General features: G+C 57.3%; 1 protein-coding gene across 10 annotated transcripts; it reads left to right on the top strand.

The window, feature by feature from the left end:
* AHCYL1 (adenosylhomocysteinase like 1) lies at window positions 1-27,052 on the top strand. 10 transcript variants are annotated; one of them, XM_074564117.1, is made up of 18 exons: window positions 190-310; window positions 7,569-7,781; window positions 15,785-15,896; window positions 16,278-16,421; window positions 17,182-17,282; window positions 17,576-17,678; window positions 17,924-18,018; window positions 18,878-18,984; window positions 19,067-19,183; window positions 19,399-19,462; window positions 20,960-21,048; window positions 21,529-21,599; window positions 22,069-22,163; window positions 22,248-22,346; window positions 22,922-22,990; window positions 24,126-24,204; window positions 24,673-24,793; window positions 24,940-27,052. In XM_074564117.1, the coding sequence occupies exons 2-18, from the start codon at window positions 7,725-7,727 to the stop codon at window positions 24,944-24,946; spliced, it is 1,530 nt and encodes a 509-aa protein (XP_074420218.1). In that variant the 5' UTR covers window positions 190-310; window positions 7,569-7,724; the 3' UTR covers window positions 24,947-27,052. The 10 variants fall into 10 exon arrangements, 9 of the variants coding, with proteins under 9 accessions (XP_074420216.1, XP_074420218.1, XP_074420219.1 ...); XM_074564122.1 differs by lacking the exons at window positions 190-310; window positions 7,569-7,781 and adding exons at window positions 2,994-3,103; window positions 4,640-4,815; XM_074564116.1 differs by lacking the exon at window positions 190-310 and adding an exon at window positions 4,850-7,430.
* Window positions 27,053-27,304: the final 252 nt, after the last annotated feature.

Below are 27,304 nucleotides of genomic sequence, written 5' to 3' on the forward strand. Positions count from 1 at the left end.
GGGCCGCCCCTGGCGCCGAGCGCGGCGGCCGCAGTCCCATCCGCAGCGCGCTGCCCGCCGGCGGCACCGGAGTCTCCGCCGCGGCACCGGCTGGGCCCAGCCGAGCCCAACCGGCCTAAACCGAGCCCAACCGGGGGCGCTCCCGCCTGCCCGCCCCCCGCCCGGTACCGCTGGCGGCCCGCCCCGCCACCTTCTCTTCAGGATGTCGGTGCCGGAGCCCGCCGGCGGTGAGGAGGTGAAGCAGGCCAAGGAGGTGGAGGACGCCGAGAAGTATTCCTTCATGGCCACCGTCACAAAGGCCCCCAAGAAGGTAGCGGTACCGGCGGGGGCCGGCCCGGTTCGGGGGGAGCAGCCCCCTGTTCGGCGGGGGTGGGGGCGGAAAGGCCCGGCTTCGGGAGGAGCACCCGCACGGGTGTGGGGGCGCTGGGAGAGCGGGAACTGGGCCAGTTTGGCGGGTGACTGGGAAGGGGGGGGCCTGTCCCCATTCAGCGGAGGAGGGGGACGTCGGTACCGGTGAGGGGGGAGCCTGATACCGGCGAGGACGGGGAGGAGGCGGGATGCTGGTACCGGCGGGGGGAGGGAGCTGGTACCGGTGAGGGGGGGCTGTTGGTACGGCGGGGGGGGGGGGGGGGTTGGTGCCGAGTCGGGGGTGGGGGTGTCGGATGAGGGATACTGGCCCATTTTGGGATGGAATGGGGAGGGGTTGGGTACCGGGGAGAGAGGGGTCTGTACTGAGGCCTCGCTGGGGGTGAAGGGGTGCTGGTGGGGGGCTGGTACCGATAGGGGGGGGATGTGGCCCGGTTCAGGGGGGTGGGGGCCAGGCCTGGTCCAGCTCTGGGGGGGGGGAAGGTGGGGAGCGGAGTGGGGGGCTTGGCTGTGGCACAGGGGTGCCTGGGGGACAGGGTGACCCCGGGCAAGGGGACAGGTAAGGTCGGGGGAGCGGGTCTGGGGACCCTGTGTGATGGGAGCACTTGTGGGTGCTGCGTGCGTGGAGGTGACAGTGGTGGGGACGGGAGGAGGGGGGCCCATTAAATAAGATGAACTGGCAGCAGTCACTTGGAGATCCTGCTGTAGGTCACTCTGAAGGGCGGCAGGAGGAAATTTGGAATTTTTGGGGCGGGGGGGGGGTGGGGGGGTGTTGGAGGTGCGAGTGGGAGCACCTTTGGGCTTGGGGAAGAGGCTGCCAAGCAGCCCCCGGTGCCGAGCTCTCCCGAGTCACCTCTTTACCCTCTCGTTCTTGAAGGCCTTCTCGCAGGAGCTCCTGAGATCTCCCGGTGCTGCTCCCCACCATCCGTCGTGCTCGTGGGTGCTTGTACGCCCTTACGGGGCGTACGGGTGGCACCGCGGGTGGGCGAGCACTGGCCATGCCGCCCTGGCAGGGTACAGGACCTCCACTAACATGGGTAACCGGCTTTTAGATGGGTGAGCGCATGGAGACCTGCACTCCTGGCTTGGTGCGGATCTGCTGGGCTTGGTAACGTGCCACTGAAGTCCTGGTCCTACCAGTGAGGCAGGATTTGTGCTCCCAGCGCTGCACGGATTCGCGCAGCCGCGGCCGGAGGTCCCCGCTGTGCTGAACGTGGTGTTCCCCCCGGGGCTGCAGCTGCCTGCCTCCGCGCTGGAAGCAAAGGCAGAGCAGTCGCAGTAAATGGGAACGTTCTCCTCCTTTTTTGCCTCCTCCGTTTGGTGGTGGGATTAGGGCAGTGTTCGACCCTCCTGGAGGGGCTGCTGTCCATCGGCTGCGTTCCAGGCGTCTCTCCTCACCCAGGCTCACGGCTGCCTTTGGGGAGCAGGGGTCTGGAGCGTCTCCCTGCACCCCGACCCTGTTTATCCGGGCTGTGGACATAGCCTGGAGGAAGGAGCGGAGGAATGCGGAGCTGGGAACTGCCTCTTCCAGCGGTGGCTCACCACAGCTCAGACTCAGGGATTGTTTTTACCTTTCCGTTACCGTCGTCTTCCAGAAAGCCGGGGAGTTAACAGTGCGAGGCTGCGGCCGGCTGATCTGAGAGAGGGGGGAGCAAACTACTAATCCTGAAATATCCTATGGGGGCAAAATATGCGTCATAAAAAGAAACGCGATGTATGTGTAGGGGGGAATCGATCCAGCATCCTCGGAGGCAAAGTTTTCTCATGTCTCGGGGGGGGGTGGGATGTTGTATCACCTTGAATTCGCTGCTGTACGCACAGCATGAGGAGCCGCCGTCAGACTCGGCGGTTGCTGCAGCCTTTCCTGGCTGGGTGATGATATTAAGGGTGCCCAGAGCGACACACGACATTTGAGGCTGATAACATCAGCAGCCAGCGAGATCTTGGGGAGCGTGCGATGTGGCTGAGGTCAAGGAACAAAATGCTTCGGGCCACTGTTTTCCTTGCCTGGCTAGTTACCGCGAATGGCGCTCGGTAATAGCGGAGGCGTTGGCAGAAGGATAAAAGGACGAGGAAGGGAGAATTGCACTCCTGAGATAAGATGTGGAGTGGCCCCAGCTCAGATGCCTTCGAAGCAGGATCGCAATTAAACCATTAAAACGCCTTTTTGTTTCAACGCAAGTCGAAGTGACTTTTGCGCTCGCTGCCCCCAGAGCTCTCAGCGTGGTCAGAGGCCAGCGAAGATGATGGTTGGGAGAGATGATTTACCAGCATTGAGGTCGGGAGAAATCGTGGCGTGCTGCTGAAGCAGCTCCCTCCCTGGGTTTTTAGGCTCCTTGAACTTTGCCGATGCCGTTTACGTAAGGCGTTTGGAGATGGGGAGGGTGGGAATGTGGCCAAGCTTTAGTGCAGGCTCCCTCTCCTCCGTGTGACCTGCCACTGAATAGCTTTTCAAAGAGGAGCCTTAACTTGTGCTGGCGCTCGGGGAAGGTGCCAGTGTGCAGCGGAAGAGCCGGCGTGAGCCTGCTGGCGTCCCGTGGCCAGTTTGGAGCTGGGGGAGCATCACTGGAGGCACGTCGGCCCCACGGGTGGTGAGAAGAAGTCAGCGTCGTCCTTGCCGTTGGCAGGCTGCGTCGGGGGCACCCGAGCTGCGCAGCCAGCCTGGGGGATCGCTGACGTCTTTTGTTTCCTCTCTTGTCAGTGACTTGTTTAAGGTGAAAAAGTGAAACAGCGGGAGGTAAGAGACTAAGAGATGAAATATGATCAAGTCTGGATTTAAGTAGGAGCCGTCACACTCGAGGTGAGCGGAGCTGTAGCCTTTCTGCAGAAATGGGGTGGTTTCCCCCCAAGAGCTGGGGTTGCCTGGCTCTGCCGAAGTTCCTTTTTTGCTGCAGTTTGTGGGAAATGGGGCTGTCAGCAAAATAACACCAGCTTTGGCCAGAGCAAAGCGGTTCTTTGGCGGGGAGTGGTTTGAAGGCAGAGGTGAACGGTGCTGAGCTTTCTACTTTCTCCAGTGGGTGCCTTGATGTTGCCGGGGGCGGGTTGGAGACGCTGAGGCTTGTGGTGAAGTGAATATGAGCATGGGGCTGAAGGGAGAGCTCAAGGGCAGGTTGTGCTCTTCCAGATCCCTGTGTGCCATCACCGTGGCATCCGGGCATCTGCTCTTCTGCCTCCCGGGAGACCGTAGGTGCCCTTGACAGCAGTTGCTTTCCAAATCCACGTCAGTCAGTCGGCGGAGCCTTAAACTCCCGGCCGAGCTGAGCCGTGGGTGCCCTCGAGCGGGCAGGACACATCGCCGTGCTTAGGGATGGGTGATGAGACGGAGCGGGGCTTGGCAAGTGCTGTCCCTGTCTGTCACTTCCCTGTTGCGTCCGTGTCGCGTGGAGGTTGCCGTCCTGGGGGGGCTTCTTCACGCCTAGGTGCCGGCAGGCAGACAGACGGACGCCCCGCAGCCAGATCTGCTTACTCATGCAGCACGCCTGGAGCGTGAAGTGGGTTAAAGCCTCCGATGTGCTTTCGGGGAGGTGAGCTGCGCAGCCCCCCTCCCCGTGCCCTAAGAAGCCGGCGAGCCCGCGGCCCGTGTGTTTGGGTTGGTGCTGTGCCCCTGCGGATGCCGGCGCCGGAGGAATCCCGCTGAGGCTGTGCGGCGGGGAATGCTAATGCCCAGCGCTGCCGCTTTGCAGGGAGAGCGATCCCGAGCCCTGGCACGGGGGTGGCAGGAGATGGGAGCTGGGGGAGGCTGGGGAGAGGGGGACGGAGTCCATGGGGAGCTGCCCTTCCCTAGGGAGGGCTGGACGCTTTCTCTGGAGCATCGTTTCTCCTGCTGCTTTTTTGCTGTTGCCTGCGGAGCCGCTCTCCCCCTGCCTGAGCGGTGTCTGACCTTGCTGCAGTCTGCTGTTTCCCTGCCCTGCGCACAGCCCCTTCCCAGAGCCGGGTTTTCTGCCCCATTTTTCTCAGTCCCGAGTCACCTCAGGTCCCTGCAGCTCTGCCAGGCCGGGTGCTAATAAACCACCTTGCCCTTCAGTCTTGTCAGGGGGACGAGACTGTCCTTGTTTGTACTGACAGAGCGCCTGGAGCCGCCCGTTTTTCCTCTTTCTTTAATTTCATCCCTTTGACTGGCTGCTCATAAATCCACTGCCTTTGTCCGCTTGTCCAGGGCAGCGGCCACCATCTCCTCTCCTGATTGTTTAGCCAGACGGCGTGCACTTGACTGTCTTTGCTTCCTTCCCCAAATCCGCTGATCTTTTGCTTTCTCGCACTCCTCTCCCTGCAGTTTTTCCTTCTCCTAACGAGATGCCTGGGCTGGGATGAGTTGAAAGGCTCATCCTGCTCTGTGTGGACCAGCTGGGATGGGTCTGGCCTTCCTTGGAGTGTGGAAAAACCCTGGGAAGTGAAGACGTTGCTGTGGTTAGATGGTCACAGGCTGAGCTGGCCATACCCTGACCCACGGTGAGAGCAAACCACGAGGCTGTTTTGAATGGAGATGATTTACTGAGGGCTGGGAGCAGGCAGGTCACTGGCGGTGCTATATTAAATGACAGGATCGTAATTATTTCTGTAATAAGGTGCTCTTTGGTCCTCCTCCTCACTTTGGCTTTTTGGAGCTTCTTACTATCCAGAAGGGAGGCCTGTCCTTGTGACCCAGCACTACTGCAACGTCAGAAGATGCTTCATTAAGTTATTGAACGGGAAAGCTGGGAAGAAGGGAGATTTTTTGAGGTCTGACAGACACAAGCCATCTTCAAAACGATGTGCCAGGGCGCGGGGCTCTTGCTTCTCCGTTCTCCTGCAGTCCCATGAGGTAGGCTGGGTTTCCACTCTGATGGCTGGCCTTTGGAGATAGGAAAGGAGCTGGGTGTTCGTTCTCCGCAGTCTTTGGAAGCATCTCTTGTCATCTTTTGACAGTGTGGGTGTGGGGACCACCCATCTGAGCAGCGCTGCTTCTCCTGCGAGTCCCGCTGTGCTGGTGGGAGGCTCCTTCCCACGTGGGCAACCAGCTCCGGAGTGCGGGAAGTCTGCTGGCAGCAGAAGCGCCGTGTTTTCTTTAAGCCTTTCCCAAAATGCGAGATTATCTTCTGCTAAGGACCAGCCTATCACAATACTTTCTTTGGGACCTGAACAGTTTTCACCGTGTTTTCCAGCCCGTGCAAATGTTGGAGCCTGTTCCTCTGCACCTTGCTAGAGGTTGAGGCTGGGATTTTTTTTTTTTGCTCTGGAAACTACACTCTTCAAGGCCAGGTTGGAGTTGATCCTTTTGGATAACCAACTGCCTGGATGCGGGGCTTTGCCGGTGAGGATTGTGTCCTCATCGTTCCTCCGAGGAGCTGGTGAGCGCTTCATCCCAGGTGCGTGAGCAGGGGAAGGTGTGGGACTCTCCCGCTCGGAGCAGCACTCGGCTGAAGAGATTTGCTTGTGCCTGGCCGCGTCTTTTATCATCAGGAGCTTCCTGCGGGCGACGTCCGCGTTTGCAGAGGGCTTGTTGCGTTTCCTGCTGAGCCCTTTGATCAGGGCTGCTTATCTGGGGACTCTGACTCACCTTCACTGAGCAGATGGTGGTGACACTTGAGGTGACTGTCCCCGGGGCCTGCTGCCGGCGCAAAGGACCTTGTGCTAACACTTCTGTCGAGCGGGACCCCGCTCTTTCTCAATGGGACCCTGGGTTGGATCAATGGGGGGCTGGGGGCTGCTGTAGGAAGGTCAGGGAGTCCCACCAAGGAGGTGCATCTTGTTACCATCTCAGCAGGGTACGCTGGAGCCCCTTGTCAAGGCCACGGGGACTTGGCCACCCTCAGCAGTGCCCAAACCTGGTCTGCACCGTACCCTTGTCGCCTTGGGCTAAGCATCACCTCTCGTGGTTTAACCATTCCTCGGTGTGGTTAATCCTCGGCAGGGCACGACATGGGGAACGGGTGCTCTGGGGCGTCTTGGTCGACGGTCCAAAGAGAAAGCTTTGCCACTTGGGGCTGTATTTTGAGCAGCCGATCTTGCCCCGTGGGCTCCCTGCCTCCGAGAAAGCGGGATGCGGAAGCTGGAGCTATTCATGCCTTTCGGAGGCTGCCCCGGTTGCCCTGTTGCATTGGGCTGCTGGAACTGTGAATTTTAATTACACTTCGGGATCAATACGGTGGCCTTGGTAACGAGCTTATTGCTGCTGCAGAATTCTGTTTACTTCAGGTTGGTGACAGCCAAAGAACTTAGGTGGCCGAGGACATGATGTTCCAGCTCGTCAAACAGCCTGCATTGTAATTCGGGTGAGGCTCCCGCCGTCCTCGGAGGTGGCTTCATGGGTACAGTTTCCCCTTGGCTGCCTCCCGCGGACCCGGAGCTGGCTGGCAGGACCCGTTGGTGCCCGACGGAGGAGCCGCCTTAATTCAGGAGCCGTGATTTGGGTGGGGGCTGCGGGAGCCTGGTTTATCTACAAGGTGTGGGCGTAGGGAATAGCTCCTTCCAGGCTTCTATGGAGGGAGGGAGAAGGTAGGCAGCCTGGAACGGAGGTTCCTCAGGGCTTTGCCTTGCCGAAATTCATGTTTTGGTTTCCTCCTTCCAGCTGGCCTGGGGTGCGAGATTCAACCTGCGTCTACTGTTTTCTGTCTCCTCCTTTCGCCTCCCTGCAGGGAGCCCCGAAGCTCGTACATTCTTGCACCGTGGGGAGAGGCTCGCATCCAACCTGGGCATGTTTTTTTGGAGCGAGAACATCTGGCCGATCCCTGTTGACCTTGGAGCCGTCAGCCTCTTGCAGGCAGCGCAGCCTGCATCTCCCCGCGTTAACTGGCCCCATCTCCAAATATTCTCCAAGCTCGCCATCCCAAGGATGTCACTTCTTATCCCTTTTGCCCCACTTAAGAGAAAGGGGCTCAATTTGTTTGCAGAAAGGGGTTGGCTTTGCTCCGACACGAGGAGTCGGTGTCCGGGAGCGTGATATTTGTCCATCCTGGTAGTGATTCCTCTGGGTCCTGAGCGGTGAACAGCCTAAGCTGAAGCCTGGGGCTTCTCTCCTGCCTTGCTTCTAACCAGAGGCATCAAAATCAAAGTCTTTTGAAGGGCTGAAAAATAAGAGTATTTTGGTAAGTGAGAAATGGGCAGCTCTAGGTGATGCACTGCGAGGGGCTTTTGGGGATCAGGCAGGGCAGGGGGAGGATGTATTTCCAATTTTCCGATTGCACAGCTGTATTTCCTGACTCTCTGGCACGTGTTGCAAACAGGTTGCTCCCCTTTCCACGCTGATGCTGCCGGACATTCTCCCTTAGAGCCGTGGCGCAGGGATGGAGGGTCTTCGAAGTGCAGCTGAGAGTAGCTGGAGCCTCGCCTGCCTGGCGTTCGCCGCGTTGGTCTCTTGAAAGACCAAAAGAGCTCTTGAAATGCTGGGATTCCGCAAGCTGGTTCTGGGGGAGAAAAGGAGGCAGGGGGGCTGCCAGGTAGGCCGTTTCCTTCCCCAAAATACGGGCCGCTTAAGTATCACGGAGGAGAGGTTTGGGGTTTTCCATTTGTTTGTTTGGTTATTATTTTTTTTTTTTGGTGGCTAACCCTCTCTTCAGATGCGTGTGGTGGAGCTGCCCGAGCCCTCTGACAGCACTTCCAAGCCTTCCTTTGGTCTTGCACAGCTGTGGTTGTAGAGGAGTTTTCAAATTAATTTAAAAATCGATGCTAATTAAAGATGATTCCCTATCAGCTCTAACACGCGCACACGTGTAGTTCCATGGACTTGCAGCCCCGAAGCGGCCAGCCAGCCTGTTTGAGGCCGTTAGTCCTCGGTTTGTCGCTGCAAACGATTTAACCCGCAGTCCTGTCCACGCAGTGCTCCCGGCCGGGTAACTCCCAATTAATACCAGTTATCCAGTTGCCCAAACACTTTTTGTGCCCCGGGCACGCGGCTGCGTGGGCGCCGCAGATGAATCCATAGGTTGAAAAATCTGAGATGTCTTTAAACCCATGGCATTTTGCGCTGCAGAGAAACGATGTTTGCCCGTCCCGGTAGCCGTGCTGGGTTCCTAACGTTAACCTGCGGAACGCCGCGGGAGTTCACTGCCCTGAAAGATCCCAGTCTGGGACTTTTGCAGTTCCTGCTGTGAAGGAGATATCCCTCTGCGGCAAAGCCGGGAGCGAGCCTTTGCCTCCATTCCTGGAGTCCAAGGACTCGATGCCTTATCTGCTGGTGGGGAGCTTTCCCTCTGCTCTTGCTGGAGGCAGCGCACCTTTGACCTCAAGGTGTTTGTAAGGCGGCAGTCACTCCCGGTTACTATTTAACAGCTGGGCACTCAAAATCACATTTATTTTATTTAATCCCGCCTTCTGTTTATTTTTCCTTTAACTAGCCTTTACAGTGATGCCCGTGATGACTGAAATCTTGCGGGTGGTTTACAGCCTATTAATCTTTGGAATGGGCCCGTTTCTTGCCTGGTGTTTCTTCTTCTCTGACGAGCTTTGGGATTCGTGTGAAAGTCCTCAATTCTCCTCTTGTACTCGTGGAAACTCCCCCCCCCTGCCCCCGCAATGCTTTACCCAACCAGCCCTTCTCTGCCAGGGAAGGATGGAGGGCTTGGCCCATCAGGGCTTGGCCGGTTTACTTTGCCAGGTCCTCAGTGCCCTTTATTTCCTTGTTGGGAATGGTGTAAAGGTTTCCAGGCAGAGATCTGGCTGCGGTTCCTGTTCGGGGAGGCGGCGGGGAGATTGCCAGGCAGGTCTCTGCCTCTCCGGAGAGGAAAAAAAACCTGCCCTGTGAACCCTGAGGGAGCTCCAGGTACAGCTCCAAGTGGCGCTGGATTCCACACTGATCCCGCTTCCATCCCCAAAGCGACGCAGCACCCTCGGGCAGCTCTTCCCAGCTGTGTTGTCCGAACAAAGCACTCTGAGGGTTTCTTCTAAAGGTTTGGGGAACCATCAGGAGAAAGTCCTCCTGTTGCAAAGGCCACACCTGGAGCAGAAGCAGGTCCTGCTCCTCCATGTAACTTCTCTAGTCGGGGCTGTGCCACTTCTAGCTCTCCCCAGGGCCCTGGGTGCTCCACCAGCGGGTGTGGAGGATCAGGAGATGCCCTGCGGAGCACCCGGCTGACGATGGGCTCCTCCAGCATCCCTGCAGCACGGTGGGGCATTGCTAATGCAATCCCAGCCCCCCTCCCCGGCCTGCGCCCGGCTGGTGTGCTGGGCTGGGGTATCTTTTGCTGCTGAGCTGGTTTGAATGGGGAATCTGGCTGTCCCCTGAGCTTGGCCGCAACCTCCTGTGAATTCGTGCAGCTGCCTGTCGTCCAGGTGCGTGCCGGCTCCCTTGGCCGCAGCTTGGAGGTGGTAAAACAGGGTGGTTTATGAATCACGTAGCCAAATCCCCCCCAAAAAACCTCACCTTGCTGTTGGTTTGGGGGTGAGGATGGTACGCGGTCGGGGAGAGCCTTACTGATCCCAGTGCCCCCATCCCTCTGCTCCGAGTACCTGATTTTTCCTTTCCTTCCGTCTTTATGGGATGCTTTGGTCCAGAAATGCCCCTCCAGGGCTGGGTAACCTCACCATAAAACATCCATGTCTGCCTTAATGATTTTTCACCCCCAAAATCCCTGTGTCCTGCTGGGTAGTGGAGCGGGAGCGTTGTTCCCCCTGTGTGCCCGGAGGGCTGGGGGCTGTGACAGGTTCCCTGCCTTGTGTCCAGACGCTTTCCTGCGGGAGCAGGGACTTGCTCTCCCAGCCTGGAAGCAGGGCAGGGGGGCTCCGAGGACAGCGGCAGCCAAGTCCTCTAAACAAACCGAGCGCCCTGGCGCGGCCGCGCTCACCAATTCCCCTGGCCGCGGTGGGACTGTCGCCAGCCCTGGGGCCAGCACAGGGGTGGAGGAACTGGGAACCTGTGGCCAGCGGGCTTGGGATGGCTTCAGCCCCTCATCCCAAGGTGGCCAAACATGGCAGGAGGCTGTGGGTGGCTTTGGGGAAGGCACTTTCCCCCTGGTCAGGAAGCCTGGGGTCCCCTTTGGGACCTGGGTGGCTGGAGCAGGGCGCAGAAAAGTGCTGGCCCCTCTCCGGGGAGGTGGCACAAGTAAACCTGCTGCTCGGCTCTTCTTTTTGACCTAGAAGAGAAGAAAAGCCTCATGCTGGTTATTTTATTTTATTTTTTTTTTTTTTCCTTCCACTGATGCGTGGCTGAAGAGACCTCAGCCCCTGGGGGTGCCTCTTCCCTCCCTGGCTGCTGCGTCGATTGAACACGGTGACTCGCTTCTGCAAATAAGTGGATTAAAACAACTTGTCAGTGTGGCAGGACCCAGCTCCTCGTGGAAAAACCAGTCGCAGCTACCCGGGAGGAAACGGTGCTTCTGCAGATAACGAATCCTGGGCGTTTGAAGGTGTCCATCTCCAGGTCTGTCAAACCCAGCCCTGGTCCAAGCTGCTGATCGCGTCCGATGTGCCAGCGGGGCCGGTGAGGAGGATGAGTGCTGATTTGAGCTGTAAAGCATTTCCAGTCTGGCTGAATTTTCCAGGAACGACAAAGAAAAGATGAACTTAAAAGACAGGTCGCATCAGGGCTGCCTTAGCAGCATGGGCAACTGGCAGTGCCCTCCCTGCCTCTGCCGGAGAGTTTTTACTGGGGAGAAGAGATAAAATAAGGGGAATTGGCTGCCTTGAATAGTCCTGGTCTCTGCGGCTGCTGGCTTTCTGCAGTCAAAGGAAAGGTCCCAGGACCCTGGATCCTTTCAGGCTTTCTCCTGGGAGGGCAGAAATGGGTTACAGAGGTTTTTTTGCTTTCCGGCTGGTTGTGTTGCTGCGAGAACATGCTCTGCTGCGATTTTACCGTTTGTCCCTGGGCGACTGCGCTGCGTTGTCACGTCCACAGACGTGGTGGAGGAAATTTAGGAGGCTGGAGGGTTTTGGGTGGTTCACCGCTTCCTTCTCATCTTGGGCGATGTGCAGAGCCTCCTCTCGTACCCCCGTACCCCCAGCCCAGTTACTCTGGGGCAGAGGTGGCTGTAAGGGCACTTCTCTTTTACACCACCGTGGATGTGCCGTCACTCCCGTTGTCTCTAATGGAAAATAATAATTTGGGAAAAAAAAAAAAAAAGGTTGCTGAGGCAAACCTGGTGGTGGGAAGATGGGAGCCTGGAGCCGTTCCCCGGCACGTGTCCTTTCCCCCGTGGAGCCTGTGCCTCGGTGAACGGGGTCAGCGTGCGGCCCCGGGGGTGGCTGTGGGTTGGTGGATGCTTTCCAAATCCTCCTCCTCCTCCTCCTCCTTCTCCTTCCTCAACCTGCTCCGCCGCTGTTCCCCGAGGCTGCGCAGGATGCAATCGCGGATGCGTAGCACGGCGGAGGAGCTCGAGCTTCATCTCCGCAGCCTTTCTGGGGATGCAAAGAGTTTTAAAATAAAAAGTGGGGTCGTCTTGTGTGAGAGGGACGTGCCTGGCTTATCTGTGCCGGAGGGAAATCCAGCTGGATTTACAAAGTCCGCTGCAGCTCGGAGGCGGGGGCTGGGGGAACTTCTCTTGCTCGGTAAGCTCAAAAAGCTGCTCTCCAGCCTGACTGCTGGGGAAAAATGCAAGATAAACCACCGAGGATGGCACACCCAGCAGTCACGAACTGCCGGTGCGTTTAGATGGTATCAGTCCAGATCTGGCATCTGTTTGCCCTTGCTATGTTGTAATAATTAAACAAACGAGGCTGTATGAGCTGGGGGCACGTGTGCTGCTGGGTTGGGGACTGCCCAGCCGATGTGCCCACGTACGGGCAGGTACCTTCTAACGTAAGGAGAGGTTCGTTGAAGCTGATTGTGGTGGTTTCGGGAAGCACCGGGCAGTGCAGCCAAACAAGGTGGTCGGTGTTTGCTTTGGGAGAGCTCAGGGGACCCTCTTTTGACCCATTTTTTGGGATGCAGTGGTGTATCAGCAAGGCCAGTCCTCCCTCACCTCCTGCCCAGCCAGACCCAGCATCCAGAGGGGTGGTTTGAGCTGGAAAGGAGCGATGGCCGTTGTTGGGGAGTGTGGGATCTCCGTGGGAATGGGCACGGTCGCGCCAGGTTTCGCAAGGGGAGCAAACGTACTTCTGGCTTGGCAGGTGTGACGGGGAGCAGGCTGCGTTCGGCGTTGCTTTGTGGAAAAACTTGGCAGGAGATGTTGGATCCTGGTGTTTTCCTATAGGACATCTCCCAAAAAAATCCCTGCTGTGCCGTTCCTGGCACAGGGCTCCATCAGGACCCCAGCCCTTTTCTCTTCCTGTAAGGTGATGCTGGAAAACACCCCGGCTCTGTTTCCGCGCAGAGAAATCAGTGCTGTGTTGTTTTGTCTCCTTGGACATGAATTGCCGGGATGAAAAAATATTTTCCTTGCTCTTAAACCCTTGTGCTCCACCCGGTTGGAAAAGCCGCTTTCAGCAAGGAGGAAGTTTGGGATGTGTTTTGCGCTCATGCTCTCCGCAGCCGGACGGTCCCCATCCCGGTCCCACCTCGCCGCAGCCGATTCATCCGCAGCCCTCGGCCGGGAATGCCGTTCATTCAAATTCCCATGACAAGCTGAGGGATTACGAGATTTTCTCCGTCGCCTTAATGCAGCTAGAGAGCCCGGCACGTGGAAGGTAACGCGGCCGATGGTCACGCACGTCGCGGGTCGGCTCGGTCGCTTTGCCTTGACCGCGGCACCCGCCGTCCGCCCTCATCTTTCTCTCGGCTGGTCGCCGGACGCTGCGTTAATTTGCCGGGCTCGGAGGGGGTTTGATGTGCGAAGAGTTCATGGGATTCGGAAGCTGCTTGCAATGTTTGATGATAATTTTAGACAGGGCAGATTTTGCTAAGCTGTGGAGTTCAGATGAGCTCTGGTAAAGCCACGGCAGGGATTACTGTGGTTAATTCAGCACTTGGTTTCTTTAGCAGTGATTTCCCCCCACCCCCCTTTGGATTCAAATCCTGCGTTTCTAGAACTGCTGTTTCTCCTGAAAAGTGGGACTGTGCCTTGGGGCTGGTTCAACACCGGCGGCCGGTCTCCCGGAGGGGCTGATGGTGTCCGGTAGATCTCGGTTGTCCTGGTGGCGTGGGGATGGCGTGGAGCTGGGGAAGCGCAGCTCTCCATCCCCACCCTCTCCTTCCCATCGCATCCCAAATGAGCTTTCCTCCATGAGACCATGGAGGCAGCGCGTTTCACTGCCGGGGAGTGCCTTGCCCTGGGTTCCCACGTTCTGGATGCTGGAAGCAAGGACGGACACCCATCCACACCTTGGGCTGGAGCAGCAAAACCTGGGTTATCTGGGGTTTTTTTTGCCTCCCCTCCTGCATTCACCTCTTCCCTGGAAACCTTTCCCCGAGGTGGAGAAAATTCCTCGGCCAACACTTCAAGCTGTTTTAACGCCAGCAGCTGTTTTACGGGATGTGTTTACACCCCCTGGTTCGATGAGTTGCCAGAGGAAGAGATGGGTGCGAAGGGGTGGAAACCTTGCTGTTCTGAAATTACTGATCCCTTTCCCCCGCAACCCTCCCCGCCTCTGGAAATGCCCCTGAGCAATATGCCAGCAGGGAGGTGGCACAAACCTTTCTCGGGCTGTCCGGGGAAGATTGATCCGAGCAACAGACCTTGAACAAATTCCAGCAATGTCATTCCTTGGTTGGGAAACTGCTGGGCTTGCCAGCTCCGGCCCCGCGCCCCGAGGACACTGCCGTTACCTGCCTGATTTGATGTTGCTAGAAGTGCTCCCGCGCCTCTTATCTCTCCATCCCAGCTCTCCCAGCGCTGCTGTAGGTTACGATGCCCTCCAGTTCCTCCCTCTGCGCCCTAAACCAGTTGCAAAACCAAACCCCCCCCCCTTCCCTGTTCCTTCCACTAATGCAAATTTGTGCAATTTGCGTCAGAATTGTAGGCCGTCTGCTGGGAAGTCTGGTCTGGGAAGCAGATGCCAGGCTGTAACGTACCCAGTACGGAGGAGCTGGCTAAAAACCCACAGAAATGCCCGGGATGCCTGCCTGGGTATGAGGATGGACTTGAGCTGGTGCTAGCTCCCGGAGGGGATGCCGGAGCCACCTCCATCGCCCCACATCACCCCACATGTCCTCCCTTAGACTGAACGGTGGGTTTCACGTCCCTGTTTCCCCTCCTGAGCTGCGTTTGGCCCATCAGCTGGGTTTCTCCAGGAACCGCGGCTCCATTTCCCAGCCCAAATAGCCATCCTGGTGCTGCAGACATCCCAGACTATGCAGATTCCTCCTTTCTGGAATGGATCATCTCAACTAAATAGTTTAATTCTTCTCCCCTTGAAGGCTATTTCCCGCATCAAAGCTTTGGGGGAGCTTTTGGGGTGGTTGTGGCAAGGAAAACCCCTCCTTGAGGCCACTGAGGCCTGTCTGTCTCCATCGTCTTGATTTCTTCAGGACTCTTCTCGAGGTCTCCTGGGTCCGTGGGGATGCTTTGTTAATCCCACTCCCTGCCATGACATCTCATCCCTGTTAAGTGGCAAAATTAAATCCTGCAGTGCCGTGATCAGAGGGAAGAGGCTGCGCCGGGGTTCTTTGTCAGGGTCTCCTGCGTGGCAGTGTGCTGGGGAGGGGGGCATCAGGCTGGATTTACTGCCGCTTTTCCTAATTCCCTTTCATCTCCGTCATCTTTCTCTTGCAGAAGCAGCAATAAGGCTTTTTGCGGGCTAATCACAGGGGATGAGTGCAGCGGCTGAGCAGTTTGGGGCTATTTTTTCCCCTCCTTTCGGCCCAACGCACTTGAATTTGATGAGCCGGTGGTAGGTGCCGGAGCCTTGAGTTGCCTCTGGCCGAGAGAAGAAGGAGGGGTGGCTGTTTTAGGGCTTCTCTTACAAGGGAAACATCTGTAACGCGGAGGAGCCTGAAAGCCAATGCAATGTCAACTGCGTTTTGTTGAAACGTTCTCTCTTGCCGAGTTTTTTTTCCCCTCCGCTTTTAGTGTCGGTTTTGGAAGGATGCGCCGTGTTTTTTAACCTGCGGGACGCTCTGCTCCTGGGGAAGAGCCCGGAAGCAGCAGGGATCCGGGTTTCAGCTGGGACCACCCCAGCTTTCTGGCTGCCACACGTTTAGGGCAGAAATCCGGCGGGACCGGTTGGGGTCGGAGCAGGGTCTCTTGCCTGCACAGGGCTTTTCTGGAGGGCTGCACCGTATTTGTGTTGTACGAGGAGTCTGACTTTCTTGGAGGAGCCTCAGGGAGCCAGGGATGGGCTAAAGGGGATGTTTCAAGCCTCACTGGGTGCTTTTTTTTTTAAATAATCTTCAGGTTTTAGGCATAAGATGTGCTTTAACCTTCTGGTGACAGATGATCAGGCAGAGGAAGGGGTTGAATTTTTGGCATCTGTAGCCTCAAATCTGTTCCTTGACGCATTTGGTGATGCTCATTTCTGCGACTACAGTAGTTACAGTGGACTGAAGGGAGCCACGGGCCCGTATAACCTGGGAAGATGATGTGCCCTAAGGAGCACCTGCTGATTTAGCGCTTCTCTTTCTCCGCACTTTCAGCAAATCCAATTTGCAGATGACATGCAGGAGTTCACCAAGTTCCCAACCAAGACGGGCCGTCGGTCCCTGTCCCGCTCCATCTCGCAGTCTTCCACCGATAGCTACAGCTCCGGTAGGTGCCGAGCTCCTTGTCCGTGCGTGGTCCTCTCCCAAATCCAATGTTGGTACCATTATGAACACACTACTCACACCACATCTCAGGATGCTCCGTGCTGTGTGTTGTACTTGGCTGTGGAGAGGATAATTCTGGGGGTTCCTGAGGCTCAGGCATTGATTACCAGCCAATAACCCAGTTATCTCTGGGTTATTTTAGGGAACAAGAGTGCCAGTTTCCTTCCGGATGTTGGCTTTCCTTAGGAGATTTGTAGTTTGAGCCACGAGTGTTTGTGTGCATGAAAGCTGGGAAGCAAAACGTAGCTGAAACCTGCCCAGAGGGTGGGAGGTCCCCAGACTCCGAGACCTGGGGTAACATGGGTTCCTCTCCTGGCTTTAGCTGCCTCCTACACCGACAGCTCTGATGACGAGGTGTCCCCCCGCGAGAAACAGCAAATCAACTCCAAAGGCAGCAGCAATTTCTGTGTGAAGAACATCAAGCAGGCAGAGTTCGGGCGCCGGGAGATCGAGATCGCTGAACAAGGTAAAAGTGGAGCCTGGGGTTCGCGGGGCTTGTGGCCGGGTGCTGTGCTCCCCGGAGACCAGGAGCGGAGCCATGGCAGTCCCCACAACCCTTGTTACAGCCTTGAATACACCATCTTACCCCCCTCCCAAATCAGCAGATTATTTGAGGAAGAGCTAGACGCGACAGCAAGCATTGACGACGTGTGGCATCCATTTTCTAACAGCAGCCGAGCTCTTGCAGGGTTTAATGTTCTGGTGGCTTGGGATGAGAAACCTCAGTGGGCAAGGATCTTGCAACACCTTCGGAGACATGAAAACTGAGAGTCCCAACCCCTTCCCCTGGGGCTTGTGGGAAGCCGAGTTACCATTTCCAGTGGGGTGTGATTGGGTAACTTTGCTTTGGGGCTCCTTTTAGACCCATGCTGCCAAAGCTGTAGAAGGGGAAGATGATCCAGGCACACTTAGAGCAGCTTTTCTGAGATGCGGCAGCACCGTTTTCATCCTCTTTAGGTGCTTCTCCTTGATGCTGTTCTGCTGCAGGGCTGGCGACTGTCCTTAGCTGCCTGCCTTGGGCATTGCCTGTCCCAGACCTTACTTGTTACATGGCCAAATGACACTGGTGTTTAGACCTTCCAGGCCAGGGATGAGGATTTTTCACCCTGGCAAAAACCATGGGGCTGGACATAGCCTGGGAGACCCCAGAAAGGAGAGCAGGTCTGGCAGAGAGGGGCCTTTCTGGACCAAGCCCTCATTAAAACCCCTCTCTCTTCCTTTTGCAGACATGTCTGCTCTGATTTCACTCAGGAAACGAGCTCAAGGGGAGAAGCCTTTGGCTGGAGCTAAAATCGTGGGCTGTACCCACATTACAGCACAGACTGCGGTGAGCGGCTGCTTATTTGGGGCATCTGGGGTAGGAGAGACCATTTTTTTTTCCCTGAGGAAGAAAGTCTTAAGTTTCCCAGCCACGGGCAGTGGGAGGAGGCACCTTCGCTTTTCTGGAAACATCTTAGAGAGGTTCTGCCGCCCGTGTTGCCCCGGGGCGATGTTTGCTGGAGCTGATTTCTCATGGGTTCCTTGTTGCCCCCTTGCACAAGGCTGTGCTGGGGACCCTGCGCCGTGCTTGTGCCCATCGCCGCTCCCCTGGGCCTGCCGCTCACCCCGCTCTCTTCGCAGGTGCTGATCGAGACGCTGTGTGCGCTGGGAGCACAGTGCCGCTGGTCTGCCTGTAACATCTATTCCACCCAGAATGAAGTGGCGGCTGCCTTGGCAGAAGCTGGTGAGTACGGCTGAGCCCTTCCAGCCCCTCCTGGCTCTTCAGCTGCATCCCGGACGGCTGGTCGGAGGGATGGTTTGGACCAAATATCTTTTAGGGAGGGATAAATAGGTGTGATTCTGTTGTGGGCTGTGGTTTGATCTCTGCGTGGCCCCCCGGCCCTCCTGCCCGTGGCTTTCCTGCCTTGGCCAAGCAGGAGAGAGCTCTGCCAAACTCAGCAGATGCCAAGGGTGCTCCTCTTCTTTTAGGTGTTGCCGTGTTTGCCTGGAAGGGGGAGTCGGAGGATGACTTCTGGTGGTGCATTGACCGCTGTGTTAACGTAGATGGCTGGCAGGCCAACATGGTAATGAGCCTTCTTCCAGCCCTTCCTCTTCCTCCGTGGAGTGGTCACTGGGTGCTCCTCACCCTTCCCTCCCTGGGGCTGTTCCTGGGAGCCTGCTGGGGCTGCCTGGGCGCCTGCTGGTGGTGTAAAGGCCTCTGAGCCCCCGTTAAAGTGGGGGTCCCAGAGAACGGCAGCTAGAGCTGGGTTGGGGGCGGCCGTGGGGGCTGTGGGAGGTGCAGGGACAGTGTCCTGAGTTGGTACAGCCCAGTGGCACGGGAGCACCTCCTGCCAGAGCTGCCAACAAGTCGAGAAACCACGGGACCTCTTTCCCCGCAGGGTCAGCCCTGTGGGAGCTGCCCCAACCGACACAGATCCCATCTTACTTCTCCCAAAGAGAGAGGGGTGTCTGCGGGGAACCTTTCCCTTGCTGAAAGCAGATGACGCCTCTCACTGCCTTGATGCCTGGTCCGTGATCACTAACGATGCGACAGCGTGTGTCAGTGGGCCATGACAGCTCCCGCAGCCCTTCCTCTCGACTGTTTGCTTTCAGGGCATGAATGTTGTGGCGTCCTTCTGATCTCAATCTGTTTAGTTAGCGCTGCCTGTGGTCACGTTTCCAGGCTGCAGAGCAATAGCAGGGGCAGAAAAGCCTGTTAGGATCCAGCAGCTCCATGCAGGGGGTAAGAAATCCCCTGCGTTTCAGAGCAGGCCCTCAGTTGCTGGCAACTAGGGGAACCCAGGCATCCTGGCCCCCAGGCCTCTGCCCAAACAGCCCTCCATCAGTGCCTGAAGATGCTCTCCAGCTCCGTCCTGTCCCCAGCGAGTGCTATTCCCAGTGGAAAGCTTGACTGCTCCATGCTCTTCCTTGCCTGTTCTCTAGATCCTAGACGACGGCGGGGACCTGACCCATTGGGTTTATAAGAAATACCCCAACGTATTCAAGAAGATCCGAGGGATTGTGGAGGAGAGTGTGACCGGCGTGCACAGGTAGAAGGTTTGGGAAGGCTGATCCGGAGGTCTCTTATCGGGTTGCTGCTCTCTGCTCTGACCTGCCTCTGTCCTCCTCCAGGCTGTACCAGCTCTCCAAGGCTGGGAAGCTGTGTGTCCCAGCCATGAATGTGAACGACTCCGTCACCAAACAGAAATTCGACAACCTGTATTGCTGCCGGGAGTCCATCCTGGACGGGTGAGTAAAACCCTTCTCCCCATCCCCACTGTCACTCTCACACCGGTGGATTGGGCTCCGGCTCCTCCTGGGCAGACATCTGGCTCTTCGCTGCTTTGCCCTTGCTGTGTGTTTGCAGGACCTGGTTTTGGGGGCTCTCGCAGAGGAGCGCTGCCCTGTGCCGTCAGCGGTGTGCGCTTGACTAATCCCAACACAGGTCTCTCTCTGTCCCCCAGCCTGAAGAGGACCACGGATGTGATGTTTGGAGGGAAGCAAGTGGTGGTTTGTGGTTATGGGGAGGTGAGTTTCCTAAGCGGCCGTCGGTGGAGCTGTGAGTCAGCCTCCCCCCGAGCCATCCTTCCCCTGCATTGAATTCAGGGGAAGGGGAATTCAGAATTCAGAAGCATCCTGCTTCTTCCCTGGGCAAAGACCACGTGCCCTTGATATAGGAGTAGATCAAACCTGGTGAGCGATTACCAGGGGAGTCTTGCTAGAACCTGCTGGGAGGCTGGAGAACAAGCGTCAGATTTCCCAGTTTGCCTGCAGATTAGCTGGGCTGCAAATACGACAGTTGCTGGGAACGCTGGCCTGAATTATAACTACCCATGGGTGCTTCCATCTGCTGTCCCTGGACCGAGTTCAGCATCCAGCCCGGCTGTCACCAAGCCTGTGACAGAGGAGGCGGAGGGGCAGGCTGCGTCTTGCTGGTGGATAATGTTCTGGCGGAGGGGAATCGTATCACGAACTTGTAAATGATTCTGCCCTGGAAGAGTACGGAGCCGAGAGCTGACACCTTCCCTCCATCTGTGCGCTGTCTGCGTGGGTGTTTATCTTCCCGCGCTGCAAAGGGCCTGGCAGTAGCTGCAAATGCTCTTCCCGGCAGGAACACGCTTACTAATTTATTTAGACACCAGTGGAGCCCAGCTCTGCTCGACCAAGAGGCTACGCTGGCTCTCGCCCAGGCGCTCCGGGGTGGCGTCTCATTCTCCGGCCATGAGTTGTGCTGGGAGTTGTAGTCTCCAGGGCCCGTCTTGAGTTTTACTGGACTTCTTCAAAACAAGGGAGTCCCTCCACCTTCACTGGTTTCCCCTTTGGATGTGGGTTGGAGTCCCAGTTCGCCCTGCCCGGCTGTTTTCAGTAGACCTGTGGTTGGAGCTGGATGATAAGTTGAGGGTGTCTCTGGAGATGTTTCTTGTCCGGCAGCATCCTGCTGGTCAGAAAACGGGGCCGAGTCTGGGTACATGCAGATTATCCAGGTGTTAGTGTGGGTGAGCAGCGTGGAGAACTGAACGGCTGTTTAATTTTGTAGAGAGGAGACGGGTAGAGTCAGAGATGCTGTTCCAGGAGCTCTGCTCTCCCCTATGCTGATGCGGGGAGCGTGGGACGGAGGATCTGTCCCCCGATGAGTGCAGAACAGCTCTGAATGCCAAAAAACCCCTTTGGCTTAAAAGCAAGCGGGGGAAGTGCATGCTTGTCCAGACTGGGTTTAATCTCCTCTTGGAGGAGAGCTCGGAAGGGCTCCTGGGATGCTGGGGGCTGTGCAGGCTGCGAGTGTGTTGCTTTTGGGGAGCTCCTGCCAGCTGGTGGCCGTGCTGGAGGGCTGGTGGCCTTGGAGGGGGAGCTGGGCTTGCGGCAGAAGTGCCACTCGCCAGGTACATCGATGAGTTGCTCCTGGTGTCAGGCAGATGGCCGAGATGAGCATCTCAGCCTGGGACACGCTCGAGCTGTTTTAGGGAAGGGATTGTAGTGCTTGGCATGTCCCGTGTTCAGCTTCACGCTGACGCTTTGCCTCGGCAGGTCGGCAAGGGATGCTGCGCCGCTCTGAAAGCCCTGGGAGCGATCGTCTACGTCACGGAGATCGACCCCATCTGTGCTCTCCAAGCTTGGTAAGACGTTACGTGCTGCTGGTGAGCATCTCTTTGTCTGCTCTCTGGCTTCCTTTAAACCCTGAGAGAGGCTGAAGCAGAGCCAGGAGGATCTGTAGATCACCTTGGAGACTATACATCTTGTTGGGGTGCGATGGGGAAGGGCTGGGGCAGCTTTGAGGGCCGTGGGGTACCAGGCGGTAGGCACCTGCACCACCTGGCTTGGGAAGGCTGCTCGAGGGTTCATGCAGGGCTGGCTGAATGCTCCACACGTCCCCCGGCTCCTCCAGCCATTGGCGAGAGCAGGTTTGACGCTGCATCCTTTGCGTAGCCTTTCCTCTTGCATCTGGCGTCCCGGGGGGTGTGGAAGGATAGCCTGGCTGCTGCCCGAGCGGGTCGGAGCTGCTGCAGCAAAACAGCCCTGAGATCCCTCCTGGCCTGGGGCAGAGAGGGCCCAGGCTTCTCCTCCTCATCGTGGTCCCTCTCCCCCTTTTTTGCCAGCATGGACGGATTTCGGGTGGTGAAGCTGAGTGAAGTAATCCGTCAGGTGGATGTCGTCATCACCTGCACAGGTAGGGACGGAGAAGGTCATGGATGAGCCTTGGAGCAGGCTGAGAAGGAGCAGTCATTCCCAAGCGGGTGTCTTGAGGGCTCTGGGGGAGCTGGGGACAGAGGACACTTTGCTGCCGTGTGCTGCTAATTTTACAAGAGCAGTAGCTGCGCTCTGGCAAGAGCTTTTCCTTTTACCCTCCCAGTCTGCTGTTTGGCCGCAGTCCTCCTCAGCCCCTGGGAGGAGGGACGTCACAGCCATGTGTTCCCAGAGATGTTTTGGGGTCTCCTAGAGCCTGGTTTATTCATGGGACCAAAGATCAGCGCTCATCCCGTGTGTGTACCTGTTGTCACGGCCAGGAGGGCTCTCATCCTGGTGGAAGTTCATGTGATGTTGCCCCAAGCTGAGTTTCTCTGAGCCAAGTGCAGGGAAGGAGAAACCAGAGGGTTTATATTTCCACTGCCTTGGCTTCATCTGTGCTTTCTCTGCAGGAAACAAGAACGTTGTGACCAGAGAACACCTGGATCGGATGAAGAACAGCTGCATCGTCTGCAACATGGGCCACTCCAACACCGAGATCGATGTGGTGAGTCTGCCTGTGACCTTGACGGCTGTGTCCACCCCACTGTCCCCCTGCGATGACTCCATCCTCTTCCTCCTCCTCTTGCAGACCAGCCTCCGGACCCCGGAGCTGACCTGGGAGCGGGTGCGCTCCCAAGTGGACCACGTCATCTGGCCGGACGGGAAGCGGGTGGTGCTGCTGGCCGAGGTGGGCTGAGAACCGTGCCATAACATTGCTTTGGGCCTCTACCGGGAAATCACTGCGTGCCAGAGTTTGTAACAGAGATATAACCAGGTGGAAGGGTGCTAGGAGGAGGTTCAGAGCTCAAGAAAGGGTTTCTTGATTTTAATTTTTCGGTTTTTTTTTCCCTTGAGGCGGGGGAGGTATCACATACCACATGCAGCCCCAGAGGTGCCATCTGGCTCCGTTCTTTTGAGCCCTGAGCCATCCCTATCAGCCAAACGCCGGCTGCTGCTGGCTTTGGCAGGGTTTCCGTGCAGCAAACCAGCTGGGTTTCTCCTCTTCCTGGTTGAGCTCTCCTGGCAGGAGGGACTGGTCCTTTCTAGGGACCACAACATTTCCCTGCCTTTAAGCTAAGGGTTGGGGTGGGAACTGAGGCAGAGTGTGAATGCTCTGGTCACGCGCGTGGCCGTCGCATCACTGCGCTGTGGTTGCCCGCTGCGCCAGGGAGGGGGCAGAGGTGAATCCTCTCTCGAGACTCGATTCGGTTTGGCTTTGGGGACAAGTTCAGCTCTCTGCAAACTCCTCCTCCTGTCTCCTAGGGCCGTCTTCTCAACCTGAGCTGCTCCACGGTTCCCACCTTCGTGCTCTCCATCACGGCCACCACTCAGGTCCGTACGCTGCAGGGCTGCGAGGGGTGGAGGATGCTCTGGGGCATCGCATGAGTCTCGGGGTGGGGGTGGTTTGGAAGAAACTGGAAACACGCAGTTGGATGGGTCCTTGGGATGGCACCGGTGCCAGAGATACGATAGCCACCACCTCCTGGCTGGGATGCAGTTAATGATGATTACAGCTGGGAGAGAGCTTTTAGATGAGCCAGGCTTCGTGGCAGAGCTCCTGCTGTGCCATAAGCCACCAGAGAGCTCCCCTAGCGCAGGTTTAAGCTTACCTCAAAGCGTGGCTTTGCTTTGTCTTTGGACTCTTGATTTCTACATCACCAAAAAAACCCACGCTGGGGTGAGTTTTGGGCATCTGGAGGTCGGTGGTTAAAATGCTCCCGAGTATTTCTGGCTCAGCTGCGTGGACGCGGCTTGTGTCTTGCGCCGTTTGTCGTGGCTCTGCCTGGCCCAAAGAAAACGATGATTATATCTGGCTCCGCGCTGCGATCTGCAGTCGGCGTTGGCCCCTGGTCTGCGAGCGATGGAAGAAACCCACTGGGCTGGAAACACCGGCGGGGGGGGGGGACGACACTGATGGCTGGGGACTGTGGTGAGGGGGGAGGACAGCCACGCTAAGGGTGGGGAGTTTCCTTATCCTCGCCCTTGTCGGTCCAAACCGATGGGGAGCGGGGCTGTGAGTTGGCCCTGGCCCTCACTTGAGGGAGGTGCAGTTTTATTTCTGCTGGAGGGGCGGCCGTGGTTTTTGGAGCGATGCCACCAGCTTAAAACGAGCAATCCCTTCGTTTCTGCATGACGCAGCAGCCGTACGGTTTAAAAGAATTAGGGCTGCTCCCCTCTCCTCTGTCCGTGTTCTGCTTTTCCCCGGGGCGTTGAGCTGCAAAGGAGCTGGGTGGCATCTCATCTCTCATCTCTCCGGTCCTCCCCCAGTGGCGGTGGGACTATGGAGACCCAGAGAGGGATGTACCCTTAGGTGGAAGCCTTTCCTTCAGGGCATTTTGGAGATGGTCGCCCCCTGCCTCAGGCTCCCCAAACCCTTATCTCCGCTGCCAAGAGCTTTGTGTCCAGCGCTGCCCGCTTTGGTGGCCGTCCCTGACTGTCCCCGGGCTGTCCCCTGTGATCTCTGCAGGCTCTGGCGCTGATAGAGCTTTACAACGCTCCCGAGGGCCGTTACAAACAGGACGTGTACCTGCTGCCGAAGAAGATGGGTGAGTGAAGGGAACCCGGACTGACTTATCCCCCGGGCTGCCGTGGGCCAGCGGTTTTGGATGTCAGGAGAAAGCCAAACCTGGGCTGGAAAAAACTTCCAGAGAGAAAATGAGTTGAGGGAAGCCAGCAGAGACAGCAGCCTTAAAATACATGCAGGTTATTCAGTTCATTTTATTTTCCTTGATGTTCTGCTGCGTGACAGGCGTCCCTTGTCCTGCAGCCTTCCTGTTCGGAGGTTTTTCCTGCGACCCTCGTGCCTTTTGGTGCACATCCAGCCCTGCTCAGCTCTGCTGTAGGCTTACGTGCCGGTGAACCCAGGGTGCTCGATGGCAAGGGCTGCCCAGCCAGACCCAGCGAGGTGGTCCCCCGCCGTTTTTGTGCCATACGATGAGTCCGTACATCATCTGCCCGGCAGTGTAGGGGGGGACGTGCACCCCTGATCCCCTTTTTCCTCTCCCCCTTCCCAGACGAGTACGTCGCCAGCTTGCATCTGCCTTCGTTTGACGCCCACCTGACGGAACTGACGGACGATCAGGCGAAATACCTGGGACTCAACAAAAACGGGCCTTTCAAACCCAATTACTACAGGTTAGTGCTGGCCGGGGCAGGGATTTGCCGTCTCCCCACCCAGTGGGTGCTGGCGGGGGCATCTCCTTGCACTGGGACAGCCTCAGCTCCCAGGAGCCGTGTCCCCGAGCGCCCACGGCCTCACTGTCCCCTCCCTTCTCTTCTAGATACTGACGGACCATACCCATGAAGGACCAGACCACACAAGGCAACATTAGAGAGATTATTTTTAAAGATCGTTTTTATTTTCGTTTACCTTTTTCTTTTTTAAACCAACCAACCAACCTGTTTTTACATTTATCAGTGTGATTTTAAGGTCACCCTTTTTTTTTTTTTTTCTCTCCCCCTTTTCCCCCCCACCTTCGGTTTCACCCTTTTAACGTGATCACATCTCTGTCTGATCTTGGCAGACAAGCTGGGATTCGCTTCTTGCTTTCATGTGGCTGAAGCCGCTGGTGGCTCCCAGCCCTGGCTCCCGGAGAGGGCGTCCCTTTCCCGATGTGCCAAGGGCAGTTCGTTCCTGCAGCGATTTTTTTTTTGATTTTATTTTATTTTTTCCCCCCCCCCCCAACCTTTCCAGCCCGCGTTAGTCTCGGCCGGGATCCCTGCAGATACGGAGATGCTGTTCTACCTTATCTTACGTTTCTTTCTTTGTGTGGATTATCTGCAACTTCTAAATTGCCTTAAAGAGCCCAGTTTTAGCTGCTAGATCACCGCTCCTAGCGCTGCCTGGGAGCAGAGTGGCGCCTGCTGGCCACCTCGCGAATAGGTGACTGTCCCCAAGCCCGGCCAACGTCCCTGCGCCGAGGTGGCCCAGGCTTGGTGGCCGCTGGCCCAGGTTTGGTGGCCGGCTGGGTACGGGGGGGAGAGTTCACTGTTTCAGGGTGCTAATCTGAATTCGGACGGGGGTCGCTTACCCAGCATTATCCTCATCTCTCCTAGGTTTTTTTAGCCAAACTGCACCTTAATTGAGTTTTAAAACATTTTTTTTTTGTCTATTTTATTTTTTTTTCCTCTTTTCCTTTTTGATCCTTAAAGAGATGTTTTAAAGGGGGGGGATGATGCGGCTGCCTGTCGAGTCTGGGCGCTGGCTGCGTCCGAGCGGCCCCATCTCCCACCGAGAAGCGCGGGGTGGTTTTAAGGGTGTCTGGGGCATTTTTTTGGGGGTGTTTCACTTGTTTTGAGATGGATGCAGAGATGAGCCTTCCCCCCTACCCCAGCCTGGGCCCTCTGCACCACGGACCCCTGCGCAAAGCCCCCAGCTCCCCATCGCTGCCCCGGGGCTCTCTCAGCTCTTCCCTGCCCCTCTCGCAGTGCGTTTCGGCCGCTCTCATCGCCTCGTTCATCCCCCTTTCCCTGTGACGTGTTTCTCTTTTTTTTTTCCATCTCTTGCAGCTTGTCCTGGGATGGGGGAAGCTCCTTGCTTTTTTTATCTTCCCCAAATTGCCTCTTTCTTCCCCCAGCCAAGGCCCGGAGCAGGGAGGGAAGGAGGACCCCCGCTGCCTGCATCTCCCGGTACAGGGATAATGGAGATGCTGTGGTACCCGTCACCGGGGCTGCTCCTTCTTCTCCAACCCCCCGCATCCCGGGAATGCCTTTTTAGTCCCTCCCCGGGGGCTTTGCAGGGCTGGGGGTGCCGCCGCTTCCTCCGGGGGGGTTGCAAAGCTCCTTCCTAGGGACGGGAGGAAGGTGGGAGGGATGCTCATGGCTTTGATTCCCCCCCCTCCCTGTTTTCCCCTCCTTCTCCCTTGTCTATCGCTCTTTCTCACTCTCCTCCTGGGCTGTCGCTGGCTCTCCCGCTCTCCCCACAGATTTTTGGGGATCGCCTGCCTCGCAGCGTCCCCTCCACCATCCCCCAAACTTCACGGGGTGGGGGGACACTCAAGGCGGGATGGATGCCTGGGGGGAGGCACCGAGGGTGTCCCCCTTTCCCCAGGGGGGGACTCAAGGCAGGATGGACGCCTGTGGGGAGGCAGCCAGGGTGTCCCCCCTTCCCCAGGGGGGGACCTACGCTCCGTCCCCTGCACTTGGGGGTCGCGGTCCCCCCCCTTTCCCACCCTCCTTAGGGTCGAACCTCGGCGTAAGGGCTCCATCTCTGTATAAGCCATGTCGGGGTTGGGGGGGGGTGGGGGTGGGGAGCCCGGGGATGGCGGTGGCAGCGTCGGGCCGTGAGGGAGAGGTTTATTTTGTATATGAATGATTTTTAATGAATGCAATATTAATCCTTGCAGATGAGCAATAAATCATTAAAGTCTAATTAAACTATTAGGAAAAACCGAAGCGCTTTAGCTTGTGGGCAGTTTCTTTGGAAGAGCGAGCAACTGCAATCCATTGGGGACCCCAGGGCTGGGATCGGCCTTTTGCCACCTCAAGAGGGGTTTTGGGTCCCCCCGGGACCCTCTGAGCTCTGACCCTCATCCAAGCCCCTCTCGGCCCTTTCACTTGGGGTTTAAACCCCATGAGGCCCCTCTGTTGGGGTCTGGCTCCCCTCTCAACCTTATTTCCTTGGTGTGTGAGCTCCCCGAGCCCCTT

Source organism: Larus michahellis, chromosome 21, assembly GCF_964199755.1.
Source record: "Larus michahellis chromosome 21, bLarMic1.1, whole genome shotgun sequence".
NCBI classification, from domain to species: domain Eukaryota; kingdom Metazoa; phylum Chordata; class Aves; order Charadriiformes; family Laridae; genus Larus; species Larus michahellis.

Coding starts and splice junctions, on each gene's coding strand:
- AHCYL1 (XM_074564115.1), top strand. CDS start 203: ATGTCGGTGCCGGAGCCCGCCGGCGGTGAGGAGGTGAAGCAGGCCAAG. Junction 19,184..19,398: donor CGGGAGTCCATCCTGGACGG/GTGAGTAAAACC, acceptor TCTGTCCCCCAG/CCTGAAGAGGACCACGGATG. Junction 24,205..24,672: donor CCTGCTGCCGAAGAAGATGG/GTGAGTGAAGGG, acceptor CCCCCTTCCCAG/ACGAGTACGTCGCCAGCTTG.